The sequence below is a fragment of the Gekko japonicus genome, unplaced genomic scaffold (genome assembly GCF_001447785.1).
Source record: "Gekko japonicus isolate JY-2015 unplaced genomic scaffold, Gekko_japonicus_V1.1 scaffold194, whole genome shotgun sequence".
Taxonomy (NCBI): Eukaryota; Metazoa; Chordata; class Lepidosauria; order Squamata; family Gekkonidae; genus Gekko; species Gekko japonicus.
Genome location: NW_015168052.1, coordinates 743,069 through 770,562, shown reverse-complemented (window position 1 = coordinate 770,562; position 27,494 = coordinate 743,069). Strand labels below are relative to the sequence as shown.

Sequence of the window (27,494 nt, the reverse complement as noted above, 5' to 3'; positions counted from 1 at the left end):
ATGGTGTTGTTCCAGATTACAATCTGGCTGAGGTTTCAAGCTTTACATTACATGTCAATGGCAAGACACAACACAGTTTGTGTAGTGTGTTTGTTGTAGTATCTTCACCACATTTGAAATAGCAGCTGCATGAAAGTAATGGTGAAGCAAAGGCAATCCAAGCCCTCCCAAAGAAACTGGCTTGCTCAAGTGGCGGTGGTCCACCATGGATTTAGTCGGGTTCCACAGAAAGTTGGATAGTGTACCTTGCCATTTGTTAAAATCTTCCTCTGCTATGAAGATGGGTAGCGCAAGGAATAGATACAAGAAGCAAGAAAACAGAAAGCTTGATTCACTCCTGACCCCATGGCAACTGCTTGAAAAGAAATGCAGTTTGCTAGATTTCACAAATACTAATGTATTTGTGCACTTCACAAAAAGGGTGCGGTTTGAAGTATTGCTTTGAATATTTGTTTCTTAAGTGTATTTATTAATTCCTTGCATTAATAACCCAATGGCCCCTCTGGCAGCTCACAGCACTCAGGGTAAAAAGCCCCAATAAATAATTCCAATGTTAAAAACTCTCAAGATAAAATATCACAAGAGCTCCATAAAAGAAATGCAGAGATGCAATTTTTAAAAAGAAAACAAGGTCTTACTCTCAACCTGTCTCCCAGATGCTGTAAGTTTTTTGCTTCTCATTAGGCATACAAGTCATAGGTATACTGAGATATACCCTTAAAACAAAGCATCTTAAAACTGGGTCTCCTTAAGACAGACTTTGTGTTGCTTTTTTAAAGTATTAATGTTAGTGTTGCTGAGTTAAGTATGAATTGGCTTGCATTGATTGCCTCATTGAACATGTATTAAAATATGGGTATTCAATCTAAATTCTGCCAATCTAAGTTCTGCCGTTCACCTTACTTTATGTTCACCTTACTTGTGGAAGACCCTAAAGTCACATGACTTTTTACCAGAACATCATGTGATCACAGAAGGGAACTTAAAAAAAAAGAGAGTAGTATTTTCCCTTCTAAGTGATTTTTCATCTGCCCTGCTTGTTGACAGATGAGAGTTTTTATTGGATACTCTAACTTAATGAACTCCTTTGTGGTAAAAGTAATTCAATAACGAATCAGGTTCCTACTTTGTCAACAGCCCTTTGCGAAAGGAGAAGGGGGGGATGTAATTTGACTTGATGATTGTGTTATCTCATTACCTTAATTGCGTTAAGAATCCTAAAGCAACATGGTTAGTAGAGTGGCTCTTCCCCAGTACTGGAAAGCAAAAAATCAACCTAGCTATTTGTCATAATCTCCACAACACAATGTGCTGTTCAAACCTTACTATTATTGAGCTATGCCACTAGTTTTCACACTATGATCTGAGAACCTTTGGGGTCCCTCAGAAGCTCACCAAAGGGATCCTCAATAAGCAGATCTCTAATGAGCCAACCTGACCTGGAAACCTTTATAGGGATCAGGGAGCATCACCTGGTTTATCAGGAAAAGGAGGCATCCATGGCTGATTGCCCTACATTCCAAACCCAGAGAATAACACAAGAGTGAACCTGCTTACACAGAGAGTTTTTACACTGAACAAAGAGCAGCATGTCCCTTACTTTGGGTGGGGGGGAGGGGAGCTTCCATATGACATTGTGCTTATTCCAAGCATCACTCGTGGGTTTCTTGGGGTTTCCCTGTTTAAGAAAGAGGGGAGGGGGGGAATAAAATAATAATTTCCTTTGATTCAGTTTAAATGCAGGGTGGCTGCAGGTGGTATTTCTGTGTGGAAGCTCCACCCACTGCCAGTATGAGGCAGGGCAGGGATAAGCTCCGCCTTCAAAATGTCACTGTAGCTTTGCACTGTAGGTCCTTTGAGAAGGGGGAAATGAGGGTTCCTTGGCCAGGGGTTCTGTACAAGTATCACTTGGATTTAAAGGGGGAAATGCAGGTGGGGGCAGCATCAGAAGCATGTGGCCCAGGAGCAGTGTTCCCTCTAAGCTGAGTTAGTGTGAGCTAGCTCACAGCTTTTTAGCCTCTGGCTCACACATTTTTGCCTACGCTCAGGAAAGATGGCTCCAGAGCACACTCATTTATGCAGGAGCCAAATCGCTCGCTCACAACTTTAATGCAAGTAGCTCACAAAGTAGAATTTTTGCTCACAGGACTCCACAGCTTAGAGGGAACCTTGCCCAGGAGCCCATCTCTCTGCTCACTTCCACATCACTCTTTGCTGCTTCCAAAGCAGGAGCACCCTTTCACAAACCCCATGTGGATGTCGCCTGAATCTGACACAACTCATATTCTCAGCTGAAAATGTGTGGTCATCTGGAGTGCTGCCAAGGAATTTGGAATACATGCAGTGGCAAAGTGAAAAGCACAGAGACTATTTCCCCCTCTCTATGCATGCATGCCAATGCAAGGTGATTTTGTTTCTCCCAAAGATGAGGAATGGGTTTCAAAGATACAGTGTATCAACCTCCATGGCGTGCCACCCAGCCACTGAATTAATCTCACTTCTGAATACCCAACAAGAGTTATCACCTCCAGAAATTTCCAACTGTGAACTTTCTCTATCAGCCATCTTTATTACAGCAAAATTCAGTTTTATGTAGCACAGGTATTGGTCATAAATAAAACTTTTTAAATGTCCCTTTCTCTGTCTCTCTATCCTAAAAAGAAAAATGATAACTTTTAAAATGAGTATTTCATACATCCCAGGTAAACAAAATTCTGCTCTGTTGTAAGAATTGTCAACTCATTGATCCTCTTTGCTCTGAAATTATGTGGACTCACTTGGAGAATGATTCTTTAACTTCAGAGCAAATTTTTCAAATACAAGTCCTTGCAAAATTCCAAGGATTTCTCACTGTCCTCAAAAGATCCATATCTTCAAATAAGTAACCAAAAAAGATTTAAAAACTGTTGCCGCCTCCATTGGAAGAGAAATAAGGGTTGGTTCTTACAGGTCCAGCAGTGGTAGTCGTAAACCTGGGAATAAAATAAACAGGTTGTCTTATTAAATAACGAGCAAAATGCCAGCCAGGAATGTACAGATCAGCTCTGGAGCAGGCGCTGAGTATTTATGAACATCCACTTGTTCATAAATGATCTAGGGGGCAGAGGTGAGTAGTAAAGAGCCCAGCATTACAGACTGCACTAACAGAGGCTGCGATCAGACAGCAGGTTTGGCACAGTCTGGCTGCACCTCTAATTTCTCCGGAGCTATTTGTTCTGGAGAGGTGCGACCAGACATGCCACCCTAATCCAGCCTGACCCCATGGCGAACCAATCAGACTGCACTGCACGGTACCATGGAGAGGGCAGGCTGGCAGCTTCTTTTTTTAAATACCATTAGCACATACCCCTGCAAGTAGTCATAAAGTACTTTAGACTCTCCTTTTAGGATTAAAAAAAACAACTATTAGTCCCATATGGGCTGCTTTATCAGCCTCTGCAAACTGAAGCAGCTTCCCAGCTGTGACTTGGATATCATGTACACATTGTCACTACTTGATACTCACCCATAGGAAGGAGAAAATGGATATTGTGGCCCATCACCTGCCATGGCTGGGGGATCACGGACGCTGTTGGCCGGTTTGGCTGGGGTCCTTTGCTGGTAAGAATAACCAGGTTGAACCAGTGGGATGTAGCTGAGCACAGGTGTGTAAGGTGAGCGGAAGATTTGTTGGGGGTTGTAAGGAGTTACCTATAGAACAGAAGAAGAAGAGATTGGATTTATACCCCACCCTTCACTACCCAAAGGAGTCTCAGAGCGGCTTACAAACTCCTTTCCCTTACTTTGAGGAAGGAACTCTTTACTTAAAGTCAGAACAGGATTGTCAGGGGATGCAGCTGAATAACTGCCTTATACTCAACCAGACCATTGGTCCACCAAGGTCAATATTGTCAGGCTGGCAGCAGCTCCCCAAGGTCTCAAGCAGAGGTCCCTCCCATCACCTGCTAGCTGGTCATTGTTACTGGAGATGCCAGGAATTGTTCCTGAGACCTTCTGTGTGCCAAGCAGATGCTCTACCTCTCAGCCACAGCCCCTTCCCAGACATCTGCTTCATATATGGGAAGTGCCATATATGGGAAGTGCCAACCCCCAACATCTCCAGGTATAAGGATCTAAGGTAGAAGGGTTGGGAAAGACCAGAAACTGAACCAGGGACTTTCTGTACATAAAGATCTACCACTGAGCCACCCACCACCTGCCCCTCACCCAAAATTTAATTCCTTATGACACAGTGTATGAAGCTGTCTTATACTGAGTCAAACTGTTGGTCCATCTAGGCTGGCCCAGTATTATCTATTCTACTCTGACTGGCAGGGTCTTGGTTTAAGGTCTCTCCCAGCATCTGCTATCCAAGATCTTTTGACTGGAGATGCCAGGGATTGAACCTTAGACCTTTTACATGCAAAAGTTTAATCCCCTCTCCACCTCTGCTCTCTTCCTCCAAGCTCACATTTGTAAAATCTGACTAGCTTGTTAAACTTTGCTGAAGCAGAAGAATCACACCCTTCTCCTTAGCCTGACGGTGGCACAATTGCTTGCTACAAACCATGTGCAACTCATCCTTTCCCTGCTAACCAAGCATCTTCCCAGGCAGGCCATTGTTAACCTGCTCACCTCATTAATATGCTTTATTTCTCCCCCTGCTCCCAATATTTTACACTCCTCCTTTCAGGAGTTTTCATCGGGGCCAAATTTATCTTTGGTTCTGGCCTGTAGAACCTCAAGGCTGTGGCAAGCCTTGCCTGGGGACAGAGGAACCAGCTCCATCTCTTCCCGTCTGCTTTTTACTGTCACAGTTCATCTTATTGTGGTTTATCCATTCCAGAGCTAGCGTCAGCATACAACAAGGTGAGGCAGCTGCCGGGGCCCAGGGTTTCTCGTGGGGCCCACTGTCACTGACCATACGCCTCCCCTGCTGCCCACTCACCTTCCCCCCACTTGCTTGCTTACAAGCAACCCCCATCTCAGCTGCACGTACTGCCCAGCCTTGTCAGGGAACGGGCATGTGGGTGGTGCAAGCATCTGTGAGCGCAGGTGGTAAGAGGGCTCATGGGGGAAGGATGCACAGGCATGTGGGTCAGCGGGTGGGAAGGGAAACATCATAGGGTGGGAGGCAAAAAGAGAGGAGCCCTGGGCACTTTGCCAGGAAACACCCCCCCCCCACACACACACACACAAGTCTGGAACCAGCTCTCATCCATTCTATTCCCCATCTGTCTTGAATGAGTTTAAAATAGAAACTCTGATTTCATTGTGCGGGGCTGACTGCGCTAGTTCCCTTTGAGAGCCCATCTGTCTAAGCTGATACAAAACTAGAAGAAGGATCTGGTGCTTGGCTTTGGCTCATCGCATCTCGTAATTTTGAGTATATTTACTACAAACACTCTTAAAGGCCCCTTCTGGATTGGCAATGCACAAAGTGCCATATGGGTTCACGAAAAGGACGTCTTGCTTGTTGAGGCTCAGAGTCTACAATCACTGGAACGCGACAGCGGCCACAGACTGACACTGGTCAGACAGACGTGAGCCCTTTCTCTCATAGGCACCTGTCACCTCCATGAACCTTTGCTAATTGTTACTGGAAGTCTTTTGATTTCCTTTAGAATTCCTTTAGAATTGAACACTGAAAATTATTTTTATTATGGCAGTGAGTGGAATGGGCAGGGGGGAAAAGTTACCACACTACAAAAATTTGGTAGCAGTTGCTTGGCTGAACCCACAAGTGACTGTACCCAGGGCCAGTGCTCCAGTCAGGCCACTCAGGCAACGGCAAGGACTCATCCTGCACCTAGTCAGCAGCAGCACAGAAACTGACTGGCATCCCCTCCTTGGCATGTAGCAGCCGGGGTCCAGGAGGGGATGGGTATACCTTGCTTGGGAGAACCAAATACTTTGAACTGGCTCTGACCATTACGGTCGATTTCGCATTTGCAGTTCACATTTTCTGATCTCCTTTAGCTTTTCTTGCACAATGTCCCTCTGACTTGCCACCTCCATTTTGGGGGATTTCTGGAGATTTGGGGGGTTGTGGAGGGGAGGGACCTCAGAGGTTATAAAGTCCACCCTCCAAAATAGCTATTTTCTCCAGGGGGGCAGATCTCTGTAGACTGGAGATCTGTTGTTATTCCAGGAGATCTCCAGGCCCCACCTGGAGGATGGCAAACCTAGTAGACTGCCTGTGGTTCACCTCCAGGGTCCTGAGGCAGGGAGATGTGTTCAGAACTGTGAGAGCTGAAACAGGAACAAAGCATTTCCTCTGCCTAATCCCAACTCTCTCTGTGCCATAGAAGATCTGCTAAGTGTAAAATACCTGTCTGGAGTAGCACCCCAGCTGAGGGTGTAACGTCTGCTGGTACGGGATCCGTGCTCTTTGCTGGTACAAACTCTGGTTTAAAACAAAAAAATGCACAAGGCAGGAGCTGAATGCAGAGGATCTGAGTCTCTTACTGCTACTACCCCTGTATTCAAAGCTACCCCCGGAAGCTTAGCCCACACAGGAAGGGATCAGTGTTCAGACTTCAGATACAAGCTGTTGTTTTGACAACCTTTGCTTCCCATCTTAACTTGATGGATAATTCAGCCTTTCCCTTCAACCGACTGATTGATTAATGGATGAATCATATTTATACTAACTGGCATAGTACTAAAAGCTCAGGATGTGTTTTTTCAAAGATAATTGAATGAAAAAGTAAGACAACTTATGATTTAGTAAACAGGAGCTTCCGGTTGTTTGAGGGCCTTCTCCAAAGGATTGCCGTCTGTGGGTCCGTTCTGCAAGCAGAGGCACTTTTCACTGGCAGAAGGAGCCTGCCCCTCACCCAAGACACTCCTCTGAGTATTGCATCAAGGGAAGCCTCCTTCTGCTAGCAGAAAGCACCTCTGCTCATGGAACGGACCCATAAGATCCAATCTAATGTACAGCAATATGAGAGTGAGTGTCATGTAGTGCTTACAGTGTCAAACTAGGATATGGGAGAACCAGGTTCAGAACCTCATTCTGCCATGGAAGCTAGCTGGGTGACCTTGAGTCAGTCACATACTCTCAGCATAGCTTAGCTCACAGGGCTGTTGTAAAGATAAAATAGAAGAGAGGAAAATGATGTAATCTCCTTTGGGTCCCAATTACGGGGGAAAGTCAGGGTACAATTGAAGTCAATAAATAAATGCAGTATGCCAGGAGTTACACAACAAGCTGTGGTACAGGATTAGATCTCCAGGATTGCCCAGTTCCAAGGATCGTGTGTGGGGGGGTGTCTACTTTGGTCCAAGGACATCCAAGCAGCTTCCTGACCCTAGTGGGGATTAGAACATAAGAACATAAGAGATGCCAATGTTGGATCAGGCCAAAGGCCCATCCAGTCCAACACTCTGTGTCACACAGTGGCCAGAAATACCAGTGCCATCAGGAGGTCCACCAGTGGGGCCAGGACATTAGAAGCCCTCCCACTGTTGACCCCCCCAAGCACCAAGAAGACAGAGCATCACTTGCCCCAGAGCCCCTATCTATACCTTGTGGCTAATAGCCACTGATGGACCTCTGCTCCATATGCTTATCTAATTCCCTTTTGAAGCTGTCCATGCTTGTAGCCGCCACCACTTCCTGTGGCAGTGAATTCCAAGTGTTAATCACTCTTTGGGTGAAGAAGTACTTCCTCTTATCCGTTCTAACCCGACCGCTCTGCAGTTTCCTCGAGTGCCCACGAGTTCTTGTATTGTGAGAAAGGGAGAAAAGTACCTCTTTCTCGACCTGCTCTTTCCCATGCATAATCTTATAAACCTCGATCATGTCACCCCTCAGTCATCTTTTCTCCAAGCTAAAGAGCCCTAAGCGCTTTAACCTTTCCTCATAGGGAAAGTGTTCCAACCCTTTTATCATTCGAGTTGCCCTTTTCTGCACTTTTTCCAAAGCTATAATATCCTTTTTAAGGTGTGGTGCCCAGAACTGCACACAGTATTCCAAATGAGGTCTCACCATTGATTTATATAGGGGCATTATGATATTGGCTGATCTGTTTTCAATACCCTTCCTAATAATCCCCAGCATAGCATTGGCCTTCTTTATTGCAGTCACACACTGTCTTGACATTTTCAGTGAGTTATTCACTACAACTCCAAGATCTCTCTCTTGATCAGTCTCTGCCAGTTCAGACCCCATCAATGTGTATTTATATTTAGGATTTTTGGCTCCAATGTGCATCACCTTGCACTTGGCCACATTGAACCCCATTTGCCATGTTGACGCCCACTCGCCCATCCTTGACAGATCCCTTTGGAGTGCCTCACAATCCTCACTGGTTTTCACCACCATGAACAACTTTGTATCATCCGCAAATTTAGCCACTTCACTGCTTACTCCCATCTCCAAATCATTAATGAACAAGTTAAAAAGCAGTGGACCAAGTACTGATCCCTGCGGTACCCCACTGCTTACCACCCTCCACTGAGAAAATTGCCCATTTATACTCACTCTCTGTTTTCTATGAATTAGCCAGTTTTTGATCCATAAAAGGACTTGTCCTTCTATCCCATGATTTTTGAGCTTACTTAGGAGCCTTTGATGAGGAACTTTGATTCAAACCCAAGTCTTCCCTGCCCTAATATGTGTCAGGATCTGCCCTGACCCAGCCTTGATTTGGGAAGAAGACTCTTCAAAGGAGAAGAAGGACTCTTCAAGGGCTGAGGAATCCCCTGTGATCCCCCTATACCCAATGCTTCCTGCACCCCAGAATCTTCAAGGGAATACCTCCGGCCTTCTCTACTACAGAAGCTCCTGCTCAAGACCCATTGGAAAAGTATATCAAAAACCTCCTTAATCCACCACCAGAATATCCCCCAGTAACAAAGAAAACAGAGAGCCAAAGCCTGGACTAGGCAAAAGAGTGCACACCTCACAGCTTGAGGAATCCCACACTCCTGCAGGAAAAGACCAACTCTAGCTATAGGAAGAGATAAGGTTATCAGCTGTCCATATGAACCTTCAGTTAAGTGCTAGCATTCACAGGTTCAACAGCTCTCTAACCTATCCAGGTATCTTCAGGACCACCCCTCTTGGTATACCTCCCCAAGAGCACTGTGCTCTGCAGAGAAGAACCTGCTGGTGATCCCCGGCCTGAAAGATATCCAGCTGTCCTCAACCTGGTGGAACTCTCTGTTGAATAACATCTGTGCCTGTGGGACTTAAGGCAGTTCTGCAGGGCCTGTAAGGCAGAGATGTTCTGCCAGGCTTTCGGCTGAGGACAGCGACAGTTTCCACCTTGCCTGGCACTCTGTTTCTGGTGTTCCCCCACCCCCCTCTCAAATGGGGCAGTGGTGCAATTTGGAGTTTTAGCGCCATCTAGTAAATGTTAATTGCTGTATTTTATTTTATTGTTTTTAAGTGTTGATTAATTTTTGAGTGTGCTTTTATTATTGTACATCACCCTGAGCCCTGTTTTGCAGGGGAGGGTGGTCTAGAAGTCTAATTTATAAATAAATAGTTCGTGGTGTTCCTGTATAGCTCCCTGCTATGCAGCTTCTGCTCCTATACCAAAGATCAGCTACAGCTTCACTGAATCACAGCTCCCCGGTGGAGACCTCTTTCCCCTGGTTGTCCACATGCAGAATGGGACAGTATGACACTCTCGGTTTCACGATAAATCTGAACAAACACAACCCGATCAGTAAACAAGTATAAAGACAACAGTCGTGAGAGTCTGACCCACAAATCAAACAGTCATTAAGACTTATAAAGAATGCTATCTATGAACTTGTCTCTCTGGAGCACATTTTAAGAACTTTCTAAAAGTAAACAAAAAAGAAAAGATGTCGGAGCTGGGCAAAAGCGAGCGGAGAAGGAGGGAGGGACTTCCGTCTGGGCGTTTGTTTGTGTGCAAGAGCCGGCTGTTGAATGTTTGGACTGTTTATGGCTGTGAATCCGACGGGAGTTTTGCAAAAAAGATAAGTTGGAATTGTGACAGCGAGAAGTGCCTGATAAGCGCTTATAAGTCAACAATTGCGAGGAGGACCCATAGAGAGTCTGGGAGCGAATATAAAAGCGAAAATGAAATTGATACCATTCTCGAAAATGGGGACCTCCGGGGCATGAAAGGAAGAGGGTTTATAGTACATGAACTGAGCGTATTAACAACAACCCGAAGGAGGATCTAACAAGCCAGAAGGAGAAGGCAACAGAGGAAGTTCCTCCACGTCAGCGATAGTAAAAGTACCCAGCACGCAAAGAAGCGGTTCTGAATGTGCACAGAAGAGACCCTTTTTATTAACAGAATCTCAAAGGAACATTACTAACATACTAACAGAGAATATATGTAACAGGACTAAGAAAAGAAGTTTGGCAACACACAGAAGAAGCCCAAGAAGACTAATTGGACATTACTAACAGTTTAATTTACCAGTTTATATATCACTCAGCTTTCTCTTTCTCCCACTGTCTACCCCTCCCTTTTTTCTTTTAAGCGAAATACCTCCCCTTTTTAGGGGAGCCAATAAAACCTTTATTAAAAAAAAAAAGAATGCTATCTATGTATTACAATCTGAAGCACTACAACATGATAAACAAATCATAAGAAAATCCTTGAACCAAGGTACATAATCAACGTAATCTCCAGATTATATAACGTTTCAAACAATGGATCTTCTTTGAGAGATATTATAATGGTGCAAAAGCTCTCTGTTTCATAAGTGCTAGACAACAAGTCTTAATAAATACTAAATTCAGATAGGACGCTGATCTCAGTTAACATTCAGGCTCAAAATATGCTGCTATGTTTCTAATGGATCCTGGGCGTCTCTCCAATGACTGTTTGATTTGTGGGTCAGACTCTCACGACTGTTGTCTTTATACTTGTTTACTCTCGGTTTCACACCATACTGGCTCCGCATACAACTGGCAATCCCCCTTCTCTCAGATTTTGCCTCCTCTTCAGTCAGTGGAGGCTGATTCTTGCTTTCTCTTCAGCAGGCCGTTGTGTTTCTAAATCTGAGTCACTACAACCTCATAGTGATCTCTGCCTCCCAGCTCTGTACAAAGACTCTGCCTCAAGGCTGGAGATCTCTCCCCAGCTTTTGATCAGTTTGGTAATATTACCTGGTACTGCGGGAAGCTTGAGTGGTTTGGGAAAATGGGAGGTGGAGGATAATTCAGGCTAAGCCACAGGGGCTGTTTCAGTGTGGTAGTTGTCGAGGTTGCTGGGAATCGTGGAGTGAAAATGTTCCCATTGTACTTCAGATTGTTCTTATCCATGGCTGTGGAAGTTGCTGTGGAAAGATCAAACCGTTATTATACAAGTTATCCCAGGTACTGGGTTCTGCGTATGGTGGTCAGGTCTCAGGACAGAGATTCAGGAGGTAAAGCTCTGCAAATCAAGGAGTGAAGCCTGGTAAGATATAGAGGAGTCTACTGGGGGGAAATAATTGTATGCCATCAGCTCCTGGGCCTGTGCTGCCACTAACTGGGTCCAAGCTAAGGCTGCCCACTGGGGGCCCAGGAGAAGATACCGGTCGCCTCCCATGTCACTAATGGCTAAGAATGAGCTGAACCCCCTGTGGCATATCATTATGGGCTGCCCAAACATGCTACTTGATCCAAGAACCGGCCCTGGCTTGAACTTTGGACAGCCCCTTCATGAATGACATCTCAAACCTCAAGTGACTGTCTATAAGAACTCCCTGGCATTGCATTCTGCAGCTCAAGCTGAACTATCTGTAGCCTAGCCATGACACTCCCTCCCTCATAGTGACCCTCCTTGGAATCTTACCATTGTTTTGACAGAGCCCATCAGCAATCATTTCAGGTTCAGTTTTTGAGCAGATCTTGGCAAACACTGGGAGCTGCTTCTTCTGCCCGGTTCCTTGACTTTCAGCCACCGTCATTATCGGGGCTGGCCTTGTGAAACTGTCTTTGTGGGCAGTTGACCTGATCATGTTGTTTTGCAAGAGGTCTTTGATCAACTTGGTTTCTTCAGCCACCATCTTATTGTCCAGAGCTTTGGCTGCCTCCATGGGTTTCAGTGGGAACTGTGCCAAGAGCTTGGCAATCTGAGTGGTGGAACCCATTGTGTTACTGTTACAACCATCTGCATTTTTGGCACTCTTGTAGATGTATTTTGCGGGCAGCAGGATGCCCGTGACAGTGGACTTTGTGGACAGCTGGACATCACAGATGGACCTCAGTTTCATCTCTCTTTTGTTTCCAGTGAGTGCTCTGTAGACATTTTGCACCACTTTCCTCTCCTCTAATGTCTGGTCTCCATCAGAAAATGGGATAAGACTGTTGTTAGATGGACCTTGAACTAAAGGAACAAGGATTGCCTTGTCATCCTCCAGCCTCTGTAACTCTAGTTCGGTTGTGTTCTCCTGGGTGAGACTCAAATATTCTTGCTCAACCAGCAAGGAAATCTCATCTTTGCCAATGCAGGTTTCCAAAGATCTGCAGGAAAGAGAGAAATGATTCATCAGATCCACACATATAGGCCCAAACCAAAAGGCATTTGGGAAGAGTGATACATTACAACAGTGGTCTTCAGCCTTTCCAGATCTGGGAGTCTCCTTTCACACTCAGGCGATAGCATGGGACCTTCTAAGAAGCAAGTGTGTGACATCAGAGTCATGTGACAGGAAGAGGGGACACAGGTATGATCTCACTGGGGTCAAGGTCAGGACCATGGGCAGCAGGCTAAGAGGGCTGGAGATAGGAAGCCCAAACCAAGCACCCATTGGTATACCTTAGTCAGGAACAAGCCACAGGTGAGAACCATGGAGGGATTCTCTCCATTGCTGCTTCTCCATCCTGCTCTTCCTCTCAGTATGCAGGCATAATGAGGTAGAAGGCATGACACCCTTGCTCTTTATGTATACTCACTAACAGCAGGTCCTTCCAAAAAGCAGGCTCTCACCCCCACCCCAAGGCAGCTCTATTGAGACTCAGGACCATCAGGAGGAGATCTGTAACCCAACTGCTGGTCACGGATCATGGTTCAAAAGAGGTTTGTACTTCCATGGCCATGTTATTTATGTTATTTATGACTAATTTATTCCCAATTCTACTCTCCATTCCCCTTAGAATTACCACTGGGGTTAGTTAAAAACAGCAGTGGGTATTGCTACTGAGAAATTCCAAGGCCTCACTGCTTGAAAGCTGCTATGGAAGACACCTAGTTGGAGGCCTACTTCCCAATGCCATCGGCTGGATTTCTCCTCCCTCCCCACCTTCTGAGCGGTTGTCAACAACTACATGTGCTGTGTGGTGCTGTGCTGTGCTGCGCTGTGTGGGCTTGCGAGTTCAGGGCCAAGGAGAAGGGCCACTCTGCCTGGCCTGCTATCTTCACTAAGCCTGTGAGGGACAAGGCTTTTTATCTAGGTTTTTTATTTACTATTTTGAAATGAGCAAACAAATGTGTATGGTACCACTCAGCAAATCTGAAGTCTTCCTCTAGCCTAAAGTGCCTTCTTCCTGGAGCCTGGTGGAAAAGCTGCTTTAAGGTGAAGGAAGGTTAGGCTAGAAGAAAGCCAGGTGGTAGGAAACAGGCCATCCTTGTTAAATTATTTTTACTGACAAGAATATGGCATTTTAACATACTTTAATATGTTTTCATGCTACGTGCTATGGGGGAAAGGGGGGGGGTTGACTATTAGTTCTGGTGGGCAAATGCCGGGGTGTGTGTGTGTGTGATTGGGTCCTGATCTTTAGTGCTTTTACTTTAATTCCCTATATCTGTAACCTTCGCACATTTAACTTCCATTCTAATAGATGTGTCCAGGATGGTCTCTATCAACTGTCTCAATAAAGTTAGCTTTCTACAAACTGGCTGGTGTTGAAAACTGATTTAACCAGGAACCTGACACTCAGTGACCTTGGGCTAGTCACACTTCTCAGCCTAACCTACTTCACAGGGTTGTTGTGTGGATGATATGGAGGGGGGAGAGGAGAATGGTATAAAGCTGCCTTGGGTCTCCATTGGGGAGAGAGGTAGGACACAAATGAAGTTAATACATAAATAAATGGCAACTTTAGGCATCAGGAGGATTGTGGGTAGCATGTACTCATTCATAACATCTGAAAAGGGCTAATAGCGTACCTATTTTTGGACAGTAATTTTGCACCCCATCCCAAATTGTGACCCAGGACAGGGGCCTCAATCCTGGCACCCAGTTTCAATTGGGCTTGTACCCCAGAAGGAAGATGCGGCAATCAGAACAGAAGTGTGCTTCACCATGGAGCGTAAAGAATGACGCACAAGAAAGAGACAAGCTGCCTGCCCCAAGAAAGGGCAAACTAAGGGCTCCTAACCAAGGTTAGGGACTTGCTTTTCTGCCTTGCAGGAAGCCCCAGAAAATGTTGACTTTAAAGAACAGTGCCATCTCAACTTTCTCCACTTGCTACCAGTGCCACGAAGCGCAGATATATGCTTTTCTTCTCTCCTTTGTTTGTTATAAGCTCCAAGGACAGAGAACAGCTGCTGTGATAAACATGTGCTACATATGTACTTATCTATACATATAAATATCGTGCCAACTTTCTTAGTAAACTGCATATTATTTCATTTTCTCCAATTATGCTATCACTGTGTAATTACAGCTGCCTTTATTATTCTGCAAACTGAGCAAATCTTGCAATCCTTTTCATTCAAACCCTCCCTGAAACTTTGGTGCTTCTTGAGACAAATACGTAATCCAGTGATTCCCCCGAAGCACATACACATTGTGAATGGATCAAGAGTTTAAGATGTACTTTATGGCCATCAGTGAGAAGGGGCAGGGGGTCAAGGACCAAGGTTATAAGCCTCAAAATATTTTGGTGACATTGTTAAATATTGTTCTCAGTGAGGGTTGCCAACCTCCAGGAGGGGCCTGGAGATCTAGAAACATAACTGATCTCCAGACTTACAAAGTACAGTCCCCCTGGAGAAAAGGGCTGCTGTGGAGAGTGGACTCTATGGCATCGTACCCCACTGGTGTCCATCCTCTCCCCAAACTCTGTCCTCCCCAGCCTCCACCCCCAAATCTCCAAGAATTTCCCAACTCAGAGTTGGCGACTCTGTGTTCACCATACCTCACTTTTACCTTGGGCATGGAGAATGAGAAGCCAAAAGGCAATACTCAGAGGCTGGATTTGGCCCAGGGAGTGCCACCTGCTGAGCACCTCAACTGAGTCGCTTTGATTGAGGTCCAGAAGTGATCAGAGAGATGGGGTTGGATTGAGACTAAATTGGCCTGTTCCAATGATTCCCCCTTTCTGCTGCAGAGCCCCTTCCTGTCGTTCCTTGGTGTCCCTGTCCTCCAGGAGCAGCAGTTCATAGAGATCAATAGGCTGCACTGGGGCAGGGGAAACAGGAATCGTTCATTCAGCCAGTGGGAAATTTAGTCTGGGACCAGTCCTTAGTCTTTAGAAGCTTCAGCCCAGACATTTGAAAAACTGACTTGGTAATCCCTCAAAACTTTGACCTGGACAGCTTGGCTTGCCTGATCTTGTCAGCTCTTTGTAGCTAAGCAAGGTCAGCCCTTGTCAGTACTTGCTCCGAGGTTGCCGTGCAGAGGCAGGCATTGGCAAATCACCTCTAGACATCTCTTGCCTTGAAAACCTGACGGGGCCGCCGTAAGTCGGCTGCAATTTGATGGCACTTTCCACCACCACCCATCTCACAAAAGCACATGGAGGGAAAGAACATGTTTGTGAGCGTGTCCCTCCCCACAAAGAAGCAACAACTGTAGGCTTTTAGAAGCGGTTAGCACCCTCTGAGCAATTCAAAGGGAATTCAGGGGTTCCTGCCTGGGAGAATTTCAAGGGAAATTGAAGGCAAAGTCATGATGTCATGCTGAGTCATGATATCATCATGAGGCAGGTTAAATCCTATGTGTCACAGAGCTTGGGAGCACTTGATATAAGCACTCCCACATCAGAGACAGCCCCCTGATTCATGATAACACGTTCTGCCTTAGAAAACCCTATTATGAGAGAGGCAGTCAAGACAAGCCTGGCTCTACATCTTAATATGTATTCTGCAAGCTAGCTAATTGTTTCTCAAAATAACACAACGAAACATGAGACATTTCACATTGTGTCTCAAGTACCAATCTCCAGGTGGAGTCTGGAGTTCTCCTGGTATAACTGCTGATCTCCAGACTACAGAGATCAGCTTCCCTAGAGGAAACAGCAGCTCTGGAGGGCAGACTCTATGGTATACCTGACAGTTTAAGAGAAACATCCCCGGTGAGCTCCCTCAAGCTCCCCAAACTCCACCCTCCCCAGGCAGCACTCCTAAACCTCCAGGAATTTCCCAAGCCAGAGAGGGTTGCCAATATCGCTCCCTCTAAGCTGCGCTAGGGGGCATGGTTGCAAAAAAAATTAGATGCCAGCTCAGAGGTTTCTGCTTCTGCACACAAAGTTCCCCCCTCCATTGGAAACAATGGAGGATGGGGCACCTCCTTCTGGGGCCCATAGAACTTGGACCCCCAGTCCAATCTTTTTTTAAATTTTGGTGGGGGGGGGTTTGAAGATAGGCACCAGCAGCTATGCTGCAAACTTGGTGCCTCTTCCTAAATCCCCTCCAGAGCCTCAAATACCCCCAGAATGATTCTCTATTATAGCCTATAGGCCTATTGACTATAATGGTCCCCATAGGCTACAATGGAGCCAGAAAAAAATATTATTATTTTTTGCACAATCCTATTGTGTTTTTCACTATGATTTGTAAGTTGCCTTAAGTCACAGGGAAAAGTGGGATATAAATATTTGAATAAATAAGTAGTCTGGGCAGGTTGATAACATTTAAGCAACTTCCTGTTTGTTAGGTTAGGCAGGGTTCTGACAGTGATTGTTCCTCCTCTGTTATACTTGACCTGTAATGCTGGTTGTTATATTGCACTAAAAAAAACAAACAAAGTGGACTGCAAGAGTCCTCCCCCCCCACCCCAACCATGTCCTGATATATTTTCTAAGGCTCAGCAAAAGGTGATGGTCCCAGGCCAGGCCTACCAACATAGTAGAGTGTGGCAGGTAACTTGTTCTCCAGAGGCCAGGTCTACCAATATAGTGGAAAAGAGTGGGTAGACCTGTTCTTGGAGGCCAGGTCTACCAATATGGTGGAAAAGGGTGGGTAGACCTGTTCTTGGAGGCCAGGTCTACCAATATGGTGGCAAGGGGTGGATAGACTTGTTCTCTAGAGGCCAGGTCTACCAATATAGTGGAAAAGGGTGGATAGAACTCTTTTTCAGAGGACAGGTCTACCGATATAGTTGAAAGGGGTGGGTGGAATTTGACTTGATTCTGTTTTCTCTTATAATCTTTAAATTATTCTTAAAATATAATTTAAATATAATTTAAAATAATTTATTCTGAGATTTTACAAGGTTATGGAAGTAATCTAAAAAAACTAATTTACACAACAGTCCAATGTAGACTCGATCACAACTTTAATGCTACCAGCTTTTTTCGCTCATGAGGTAGAATTTCTGCTCACAGAACTATGGAGTTTAGAGGGAACATTGGCTGCCAACTCCAGATTGGGAAGTTGCTGGAAATTTGGGGGTGGCGCCTGGGGAGGACAGGGTTTGGGGAGGGATCGCAGCAGAATATAATGCCACAGAGTCCATTCTTTAAAGCAGCCATTTCCTCCAGGGGAACTGATTTCTGTAGTCTGGAGAGTTCCAGGTCCCACCTGGAAGTTGGCAACTACAGGCAACCCTAATCTCAGGAACTCAGTCTGATGTGGGAGAGAAAATGCAGATGACATTCAAAATGTGTGTGTTGGGTATGTATGTTCCTGCTGGCTTCCACTGAGGCATCAGATTAAATCTCAGCAAGCAAAGTGAAGAGGATTTTTGTTGTCATTTTATAGTCTTCTGACCTTGGCAACCAAAGCATCCCTTGTAGACACTTTTGTTGTATAAGCCCCCCCCCCCAGCAAGTTTTTTTTGTGCTCCTTCCCATTTAGATCTCAGTCCACGCTCACCTGCCAAGGATAAAAAGTGCTTGTTCAATTTGTCATCCATAGTAGCATTTGGGACCAAGATTATACCTCGTGCCCTTTTGCTTGATCTGACGGCCTTTAATTATTTTAACATATTGACTTATGCAAATCAGACTCACCAAGTACAATCCAAAAGGGCTCTGGAATCTTTTGAACAAACACCAAAGAATCCCTTTTCTGGTCCGGTTTTCTGTTTTGTTTTGTTTTGCAACCACAGAGGGATGAGAATTAGAAATATGCTAGCACTCCTTCATATTCCATGTCAACATTATTTTTCATTATGTTAAGGCTAAGAGGTGCCACTCAACACCAGGCATCCCTTCTGGCCCCATTCATTATCCTCCTCTTATTCTGACTGTTGAAGTATGTTTCCCAAATGTTTGATACCTGCAGTGCAGATCAATGGGTACAGATCTAATAGGGTTCAACCCCCAGCATCTCCAGTTAAAAGAATCAGGTAGGAGGTGATGTGAAAGACCTCAACCTGAGACCCTGGAGAGCCGCTGCCAGTCTAAGTAGGCAATACTGACTTTGACGGACCAAGGGTCTGATTCAGTAGAAAGCAGCTTCATGTGTTTGTGTGACCACACGAGAGCCCACAGTGTGTTGTTGTGGTTTGAGTGTCAGGCTGGGAGACCCAGGTTTGGATCTCTACTCTGCCATGGAAGCTTGCTGGGTAGCCTTGGGCCAATCATACCTTCTTTTCAGGCTTACCTACCTTTTTTTTTTTTTTTTGTCCCCCGAAGGGGATTTTTTAATTGCTTTCCTAATAACTACAAACAGAAAATTAGGAAAGGGAAACTACAGTCTATGGGAGAAAGTAAAGAAAACCCCCTAAAAACCCAAAAGATGGTGATAATACATACATTTACAAAATTACCTTTAAGCTTAAACATGAGTTAACTTTCATTGAAAATGATCATCTATCTATTTAAATATTTAGATATTCATCAACAATTCTAGTTTCATAAAAAGACTGTAAAAAGATATACAATATACTTATTTTAGATACTTCAGAGTACCTTAACAATCTCCCCCCCCCCTTTCTGTGTCTCAACTGATAGCTTTGTTTGGGGGCAGCAGCCCCCAATTTAGAGTCAGAGTCTTCCTCGGAAGATCCAGCCTCTCCTTCTTCGCTTTCTTTGGCAGCATCGGTCACACCTTCTCCTGCTGGACTGCTATGTTGACGCAAAAATTTGCAAGCCTTTTCAACAGAATCCTTTCTTTTCCATTTGCATATCTAAAGATTAATCCCTCGGGCGTTAAACATCTGTAGGAGACATTGTGGTTTTGTAGAAATAAAACCAAGTCTCTGTATTTCCTTCTTTTCCTTCTTATCTCAAATGGAATGTCTTTCAAAACTCTTATGTCTTTGTCTTAGATTTAGAGTTGTCAGTTGCTGATTAATGTTAGTCATCTGGTCCAGTAGAGGGTGCAAAGAGTCTGCCAAAAGTTTAGAGAACTCAGTGGTCTCTTCCGGTCGTGGGCTCATGCTCCCCGGTGCTTTCACTTTTGGCTGTTTGTCTCTCTCCGCTTTTTTCCACACCATTTTTATGGATTGTTTACTTTTGTCAAAACTTGCTAAAGTCTCTGAAAATCACCCAACGCCTATCCGCGCTCTGGTAAGGTTCTTAAAACAGATTTAAACACTTTTAATTCTGTCCCCCCCTTGCTAAATCACTTTTTCGTTCATGTGTATGGGAGGGGCCCCTCCCCTGCTCACTTTTCTCGCCGTTCTCGAGGGGGGGACTTTCTTTTTAAATTGCTGGTGTTTCGTTTTCACTCAACTCACTGTTCGTTGTTGGTCATACGACCTCGCTCAAAATGCGTTTTAAACGCTTGATCTCCGATGCTTGTCCTGATCAGCAGCTCTAGTTCCTTTTGGACGCATAGTGGCAGGACCGTCGGGCTGGAAGAGCGCCTCAATTCCCCAGCATCGCACTGGTGAAGAGGCCACCCTTCAAAAGCCCCATGGCTAGGAGCCTTTCACAAAGGCTCCGGGAGGGTAACTAACAATCGTCCCCTCTCCTAACCGCCAGCGTGCAGATCGCACCCCCGGGAGGTCCGGGAGGTGCGTCTGCCAGCGTGTCACCATAAACTGGAAGAGGCCTACGTGACAGGGTTGTTGTGGGGATAAAATGGAAGGGAGGAGAACAATGTAAGCTGTTGTGGGTACCCCTTGGAGAGAAGAGTGAAGTGAAGTAAAATAAAAGTGAAGTGAAGTAAAATAAAGTGAAGTAAAGTAAAATAAAATAAAGTGAAGTAAAAAATAAAATAGAGTGAAGTGAAGTAAAATAAAATAAAATAAGAAAAACATTGACTAGATTTGTGTGGATATATCAACATTTTATACTTTGTTTCATTTAAAGAAAACAGCAACACCTGGACAGCTGCTAGTTGCCACTAATTAAGGACAGTATTTGGAAAATCTCCCAAAAATTTCCGACTTCAGGGGTATATAGAAAATGCTGCCTTCTCTTCTTTCTCTCTTCTTTCTCTACCTTCCTCCTCAACATTTTCCCATCACCAGAGGTTTTGTTAAAACGTCTTCCTGCCAAATCCAGGATTTCTGAAGAGCAGATGTTTCCAGCCACCGCCTTTTGTGTTGTGATTTTCTCCTTCTGAATGCTCTTTTCATCCCCCTTTTCTCCTGTAAATATTTTGATCCATTTAAATGCAGAAACTACGAAGGGGGCTCGCTGCATGCGGGTAGCTGTTTCCGAAATCGCAGATGAAGGTTAGTACCACGGGGAGATGATTTTTCCACAGAAAAATAATTTCTTCATAACACTCCTCCTTCATTAATGTGTTATTGAAGCTTCCCAGTTGGAGGGTAGGGTTGCCAGCCCCCAGATTTCAGGGGCTTCTCCCCGCCATGGACCAGCTGGCTGGTGGTGAGAACCCTGCCCCTAAACAGGGATGTTGCCCCATTTTACTATAGAGTTTGTCCAAAAACCAGAGCGTACCCTGTGAGATGTCCCTGCCAGGGCTGTATTATCTATAAGGCTGACTAGGCTGTAGCCTAGGGGCCCCACAGGGACTAGGGGCTCATCATCATCATCATTATTATTATTTTGCTGAGGCACTGTTATTTTCTCTTCATAGACAGCCTCAAAATGGATATAGGGCTATGTACTGCGGTCTAGTACCTACCATGCCAGGGTCAGGCTGTCAGCTGTAGTGGGGTAAAAGATTGAAGTGCCAGAGGGCCCCCGAAATACCTGAAAGCCTAGGGGCCCAACCATGGATTAGTACAGTCCTGTTCCCCACCCATCCCTGGAACATCCCAAATCCCCCTACCACAGCAGGAAGGGAACCCGGCAACCCTATTGGAGTGCCTAATCAGATTTAAGACCAGACTTGGAAACTGGAGACTGTTCCTTGGCCCCATCAGTTCTGGAAGATCCTTTTGGTGTAGTAGTTAAGAGCGGTGGACTCTAATCTGGAGAACTGGGTTTGATTCCCCACTCCCCCACATGAAGCCAGCTGGGTGACCTTGGGTCAGTCACAGTTCTCTCAGAGCTCTCTCAGCCCCACCTACCTCACAGGGTGTCTGTTGTGAGGAGAGGAAGGGAAGGAGATTGTAAGCCACTCTGAGACTCCTTCAGGTAGTGAAGGGTGGGGTATAAAACCAACTCTTCTTCTTCTTTTGTACTTTTGAAGGGTAAGAGTTCTAAAATTGGGGAGTGGCCACTTTTAGAACACTGTAGATGCTCTTGGCCCTGACCAGGATGGGCCAGGATGGCCTGATCTCGTTAGATCTTGAAAGCAAAACTGGGTCAGCCCTGGCTAGTACTTGGATGGGAGACCACCAAGGCAATCCAGCATTGCTATGCAGAAGCACACTCCGTTCATCTGTTTGCACCCTCTGTTTGTATTTTGCACTGAAACCCCTAAAGGGTTGCCCTAAGTCAGCTGGAACTTGATACCACTTTCCATCACCACATGCTCTCGCCATTTGGACCAGCCATATTTAATGCAATATAAACTGCAGTCCTTTGGATGCTTATCTGGGACCAGGCCAGGAGGCAGAAAGTTTTTCCGGGGGGGAGGGCAACAAGAGGGCAGTTTAGTGCAGTGGAGAACAGCCCATTATGTGTTTGTACAGCACTGCCAAATACTGCAAAATAGCCTAAAACCAGCCTAAATTAAACTGACAGAAACAGTAAAAAGATCAAGCAAAGAACAAATACATAAATAAAGTCCTCAGGCAACACAAACACCATAAAATCCATAAAAAAGGACCAGTAAAACAAAAACAAATTGCAGGCAAAATGCAGGGCAGGAAATGGCAGATGATAAAATGGCTAAGGAAAAAATTCAACAAAATAAAATGAATGCTTAATTTAAAATGGCCTTGTTCAGAGGCAGTCTACCTTTGAATACCAGCTGCTGGCCTAAGCAAGGGAGGCCCTGCTGAGTCAGAGAAAAGATTTCCACCCCTGCAGTGTTTTTCTTTTGACAGCTGCCTGATTTTGCTTATTCCCAAGCCTATTCCCATTTTATTTTCACCAATGGCAGGATAGACTGCCTCTGTACATGGAAGCTCCCATCGTACATCTACAGGAGGCAAAAAGAGAAGGCATCGAGGAGTATGTTGAAGGGGATGAATGGAACACTCAAAGTAAAGAGAAAACAGAATTGGTGTGATATAATAACTCAGAAAGTGAGCTACAGAGACAAGACGAATCTTACCTCATGAGCTCACCGGTGACCTTAGGCATACCTTGCTCTTTCACCTTTAAAGGGATAATAATACGTGGGGGGATGAATGGGGGGGGGGAGGCTGAATAGTGATGAGGAAGATGGATGAGACTGGGATGGGGGGGAAAGGAAAGGAGCAGCACTCACCCCCCAGCGAAGAGGTACAGCAGTGTGATCTTCTCTGCCATCCTGGCCATCCTTGCACCAGCTGGCTGCGTCCACATGAGCACCATGCTCACTAACTCACCCCCACCACTTTTACCATGAACGGGGCAAGGTAGCAACAGGCAAAGAGAATGGCCCGGCACCTCACTGCGCCTGCGTCTGCCCAGTCACCCTGGGTCACATGACACCAGCAGCAAGCTCCACATGTGGCATCAACCAACCACGAGACGCGCAGGCTGGCTGTGAGGGCAGCAGGAGAGGAGGGCAGTGCTGAGCGCAGTCTCAATAGGGCAGGCGGGCACAGTCACCAGTCACCCCAGGCTCCCTCCCCCTCCCAGCCAACCATGAGGCATGCAGGCTAGCCACGAGGGCAGTGGGGAGGAGGGCAGCCTGGTGCCTTGCACAATTTAAATGGATACACTGCTAGCAAGCACAGTCAGTCACTCGTTGCTCCAGGCTCCCTACTCCTCCTGGGAAGGAGGAGGAGCATGGTGAGGGGGCAGTGCACATTTGGGGGAGGGTGTTGCCCCTTGTGAGCCCCCTCATGGCTACAGGCCTGTCTGGGAGTAAGGTAAGCCCCATTAAATATCATGGGAGTTACTTCTTTGCCGAACTGCATAGGATTGAGAAGTGCTGGAACTTTCTAGAAGTCACACTGCTCAAGCCTTAGGCTCTCTAGTCCCAGGTCTGTAAGAGTGCCTGCAGTTGTGAGAATGCACTCTGTATAAGCACAGAGGCACCCTGCAGTTTACCATGATTTCACAGGTCCCCGGAATTCAAATGGACATTCTTTGCTTGGGCACCAGCAAGACCTGGCTCAAAAGCTCTGCACTAAGAACAACACAGAAAAGGACTTGTCTTCCATTGAACTTTTAAACAGTACAGCAAGACAGATGAGAGGAACAGTCCAGGTCGTTTGTGTCAATATTTATTTTGAATATTTTCTCCCCATTGGGGACCTGAAGGGGCTTGTATCATTCTCCTCTCTTCCGTTTTATCCTCGTAATAACAAACCTATGAGCTAAGTCAGGCTGAGAGTATCTGGGACTAGACCAAGGTCACCCAGCAAGATTCAGGGCAGGGATCCCAACCTGGGTCTCCTGGATCCTGATCTGACACACTAATCACTATACCACACTGGCTTTATTTACTTGTGTAATGTATTCAATAGCTGCCAGTTGGAGAGTGATTCAGCAAAGGTTCAACTTTATTCAACATCTCGAACACAACTCCAACACGGATCAACATCGGATAGCCAGAACAACTTTTACATTGCAGCTGTCCTGCTTTTAAACTCTCCCGGCTAATGTAGCCACGCCTCCTGTACATTTACCAACCAATAAGGTTGTATGCATAAGGACCAATCACGGACGTTCCTGCTCAGGGAGCTTGCTGACAAGTGATTGGTGGGTTCTTCCTGGGCTATCAATGTGATTGGATGGATTTGGATCCTAGCCCAGGACGAAGCTTAACACTGTACTTCAATTAGATGATTCATGTATTGCAATGGCAGCTATTGAATACATTACAACTTGGTAGGGCATTGTTGGTTCAAATGAATAAATGAAGCACTCCTGCATTATTTCCATTTGGTGCCTCTGAAGATCACTGCCAGTGTAATTTGATATTGACATGTAAATCTTCAAGGGGGTGTTACTGGAAACATTCTCTCTCTCCTCTCTGGTGAGGGGGATACCTTCTGCAATGGCCTGCCTGGGGAGGTGAGATTTTTCTTTCATTCCACATTTCTTTCATTCCACAGAATGTGTAAAAGAGAAATGTTCAGGAAGACATTTTGATAAAGGGAATAGGGGTGTAGTATAAAGGATTGGCTCAGGAGGGGGCTTTCATAAAGGTAACAGGGTCATAGTCTATTGCACTGTTCATGGGATGTATTACCTTGTTCTTACTACATTGTGCTCTACTTTTATAATCCACTCTCTGCACTGTTTATGGTAGGTCATGCCTTATACTGTTTTATAATTTGCATTGTTTTCTAAGAGAGCCAGTGTGGCATAGTCGTTAAATTGTTGGACTAGGACCTGGGAAACCCAAGTTCAAATCCCCACTCTGCCGTGGAAGCTCCCTGGGTTACCGTAGGCCAATTGCATGTTCTCAGCCTAGCCTAGCGCATACGGCTTTTGTGAGGATAAAATGGAGAAGAGGAGAATGATGGAAGCCACTTTGGTCCCCCTCAAGGAGGAAGGCAGGATACAAATAAAATAAATAATTTGTAATCAAGTCCAACTGTATTATTTATTGGATGCCTCACCGCTTTTGAATGCATTGTTTTTATGTTTTGTAATCAGAGGTCGATTCGGGGGGGATCGCAGTTCCCCCGGGTGAGGTGCGGGGGGTGGGGCACACGATGAAGCCCTGCCCCCTGCTTCCGGCCGCCCCGCTTCCGGCCCTCATTCAGCCAGGAGGAGGCAGGAGAAGAGGGAGGGTAAGTTGCTTCCTCCCCGCCTCTCCCCACCCCTGCCTGCCTGGGGCCAGGGAGGGCCTTCCTCGCACTCCCGCCGGCCTTGCAGGTCCACCGCCAGGCCCCTGATGTCAGGGGGTGTGGCATATGCTAATGAGTTATGCTAATGAGTTCTCCTAGCTCTTTTTCTATGAAACGACCCCTGTTTGTAATACACCTACTTTCTCAGCAAGAAAGTGAACTATGAATAGAGTTAGAAAATAAAATAACTCTTTAAGAAGACTCACTCCTTTTGGGAGCTGCTGCTGGTACTACTGTTGTCTTCTATGAGGGTCTCTGAAGATGGGATAGCATGAACGCTAAGCTGAAGAAGTGGTGAGGAGGATCTTGGCTGGAGTTCCTCAGGAAGGCCTTGGACCCTTTTCCAGATCTCATGACAGGCTTTGTCCAGGCTGTCAAGGGGAGTGTTGTGATGGATCCAGATGTATCTCGGGAAAGGACCCAATGGGAAAGGGCCTTTGGGGTTGACTGCTGAACACTGAAGATCGCTTCTACCCGTCAGCATCCTGCCTTACACACTGGCAAGGAACTGGAGGAGAATGTGAGAAAAAACAGAACTGTTCACACTCTTTTATATGAGTATATCCCAGTTTATTGTGGTTTTTAAAAAAAGACAACCTAGAACGGAATGGATGGCAACGAACCCTGGTAGCCAAGTAACCATAGAACCCTTGTTGCATGGCAACTGAGAAGAAAGATAACAGCTGGACGGAGTTACAGCGAGTCCCAAAAATCCAGGAATAGTGGAAGGAAGGGATGTTGCTCTTGCCGAGGATGCCTGAAGAGGATAGTAAGTGTACCTCAAAGATGTCACTTTTCTGTCTTCAAATGAAGTGGACTGTTGTCGGGTTGCCAGTCTCCAGGTGGGCCTGGAGATACCCAGGAATTACCAAACGGAGATCTGTTCCCCTGGGGGGAAATGTCAGGTTTGGAGGATAGACTCTGTGGTATGATACCCCACTGAGGTCTCTCTCTTCCCCAATCTCTGCTCTCCCCAGGCTCCTAGCCCTAAATGGCTAGGACAGTGCTGCTGTCAGAAGTATTTTTTTTATTTTTTTCTGGCTATTGTGGTTAGGATACAGAACGACCCCATGTCTAGGTCTGCCAACCACCAAGTGGCACCTGGAGATTTACCGCTATTACACTTGATCTCCAGATGACCAAGATCTGTTCCCCTGGAGAAAAGGGTTGCATACAAGGGTGGACTCTATGGCATTTTACCCTGCTGAGATCCCTCCCCTCCCCAGGCTCAACCCCTCAAATCTCCAGAGCTGGTGACTGAACCCATGTCCAACCAGAAAAAGGCCCATCTCTTATAAAGGGGTGACACATCTTAGTCTTTTGCTGTGTTTCCATGATGTCTTGTGCTTTCAATGCCAATAAAGCTTTTGTGTGCGTGTATAAAGGGGGTATTTTGACTTGTATAGCACCATCATCTGACTGTGATGCTTTATAGATCATGGGGGACCAGATCCTTACTCCAAGGACCTTCTATCTTTTGACAGAGGGAGAAGAAGAAAGGATAGAAGGAGCCTGGTGTGTCAGTGTGCACAAATGCAGGCCTAAAAGTGGTAGAATTGCTAGGGTTCCAAGCTGCAGGTTTGGAAATCCCTGGAGATTTGAGGTGGAGCCAGAGGAGGTTGGGGTTTTGAGAGGGACCTCAGCAGGGTATAATGGCATGGTCTGTCCTATGAAGCAGCCACTTTCTCCTGGGAAACGGATCTCTGTAGTTTGGAGATATCCAGGCCCCACCTAGAGTTTGGCAACCTTAGCTGTAAAAACTCTTAGCAAATAAATACGGAAGAAAGGTTTGGATAGTGCTATGAGTTGGGTGCTTTCACATGTACTAAATGATGCCCTTCCGATCCATTTTACAACCAGATTTTATTGTGTGAAACAGCAAAATCCACTTGCAAATGATTGCTAAGGTGCATTGAAAGTGCATTATTCACTGTGCATGAAGATTTACAGGGAACTATGAATTTATTTATTTATTATATTTATACCCTGCCCATCCTGCGAACAGGCTCAGGGCGGCTAACAAGAGCGGTACAATGTGCCTAATTGACATAGCCATAAAATTTAAAACTACATAAAATACATACTAACTCATATCATATAATAACATGACGGTTCACAGTAAAGTACTCGCAATGCTGACAAATTAGATGGTGCTCTCT

At 45.6% G+C, this 27,494-nt stretch overlaps 1 protein-coding gene across 1 annotated transcript; it reads right to left on the bottom strand.

Annotated features, from left to right (window-relative positions):
• Positions 1-2,896: 2,896 nt before the first annotated feature.
• On the bottom strand, positions 2,897-25,819 carry LOC107113114 (chromosome unknown open reading frame, human C1orf94). Its single transcript, XM_015414382.1, has 6 exons — positions 25,542-25,819; positions 11,754-12,424; positions 11,084-11,253; positions 6,311-6,385; positions 3,506-3,690; positions 2,897-2,972 (listed from the first exon to the last, which is right to left on the bottom strand). Exons 1-6 carry the CDS (start codon positions 25,817-25,819, stop codon positions 2,897-2,899), a joined length of 1,455 nt encoding a protein of 484 aa, XP_015269868.1.
• Between the last annotated feature and the right edge of the window lie 1,675 nt (positions 25,820-27,494).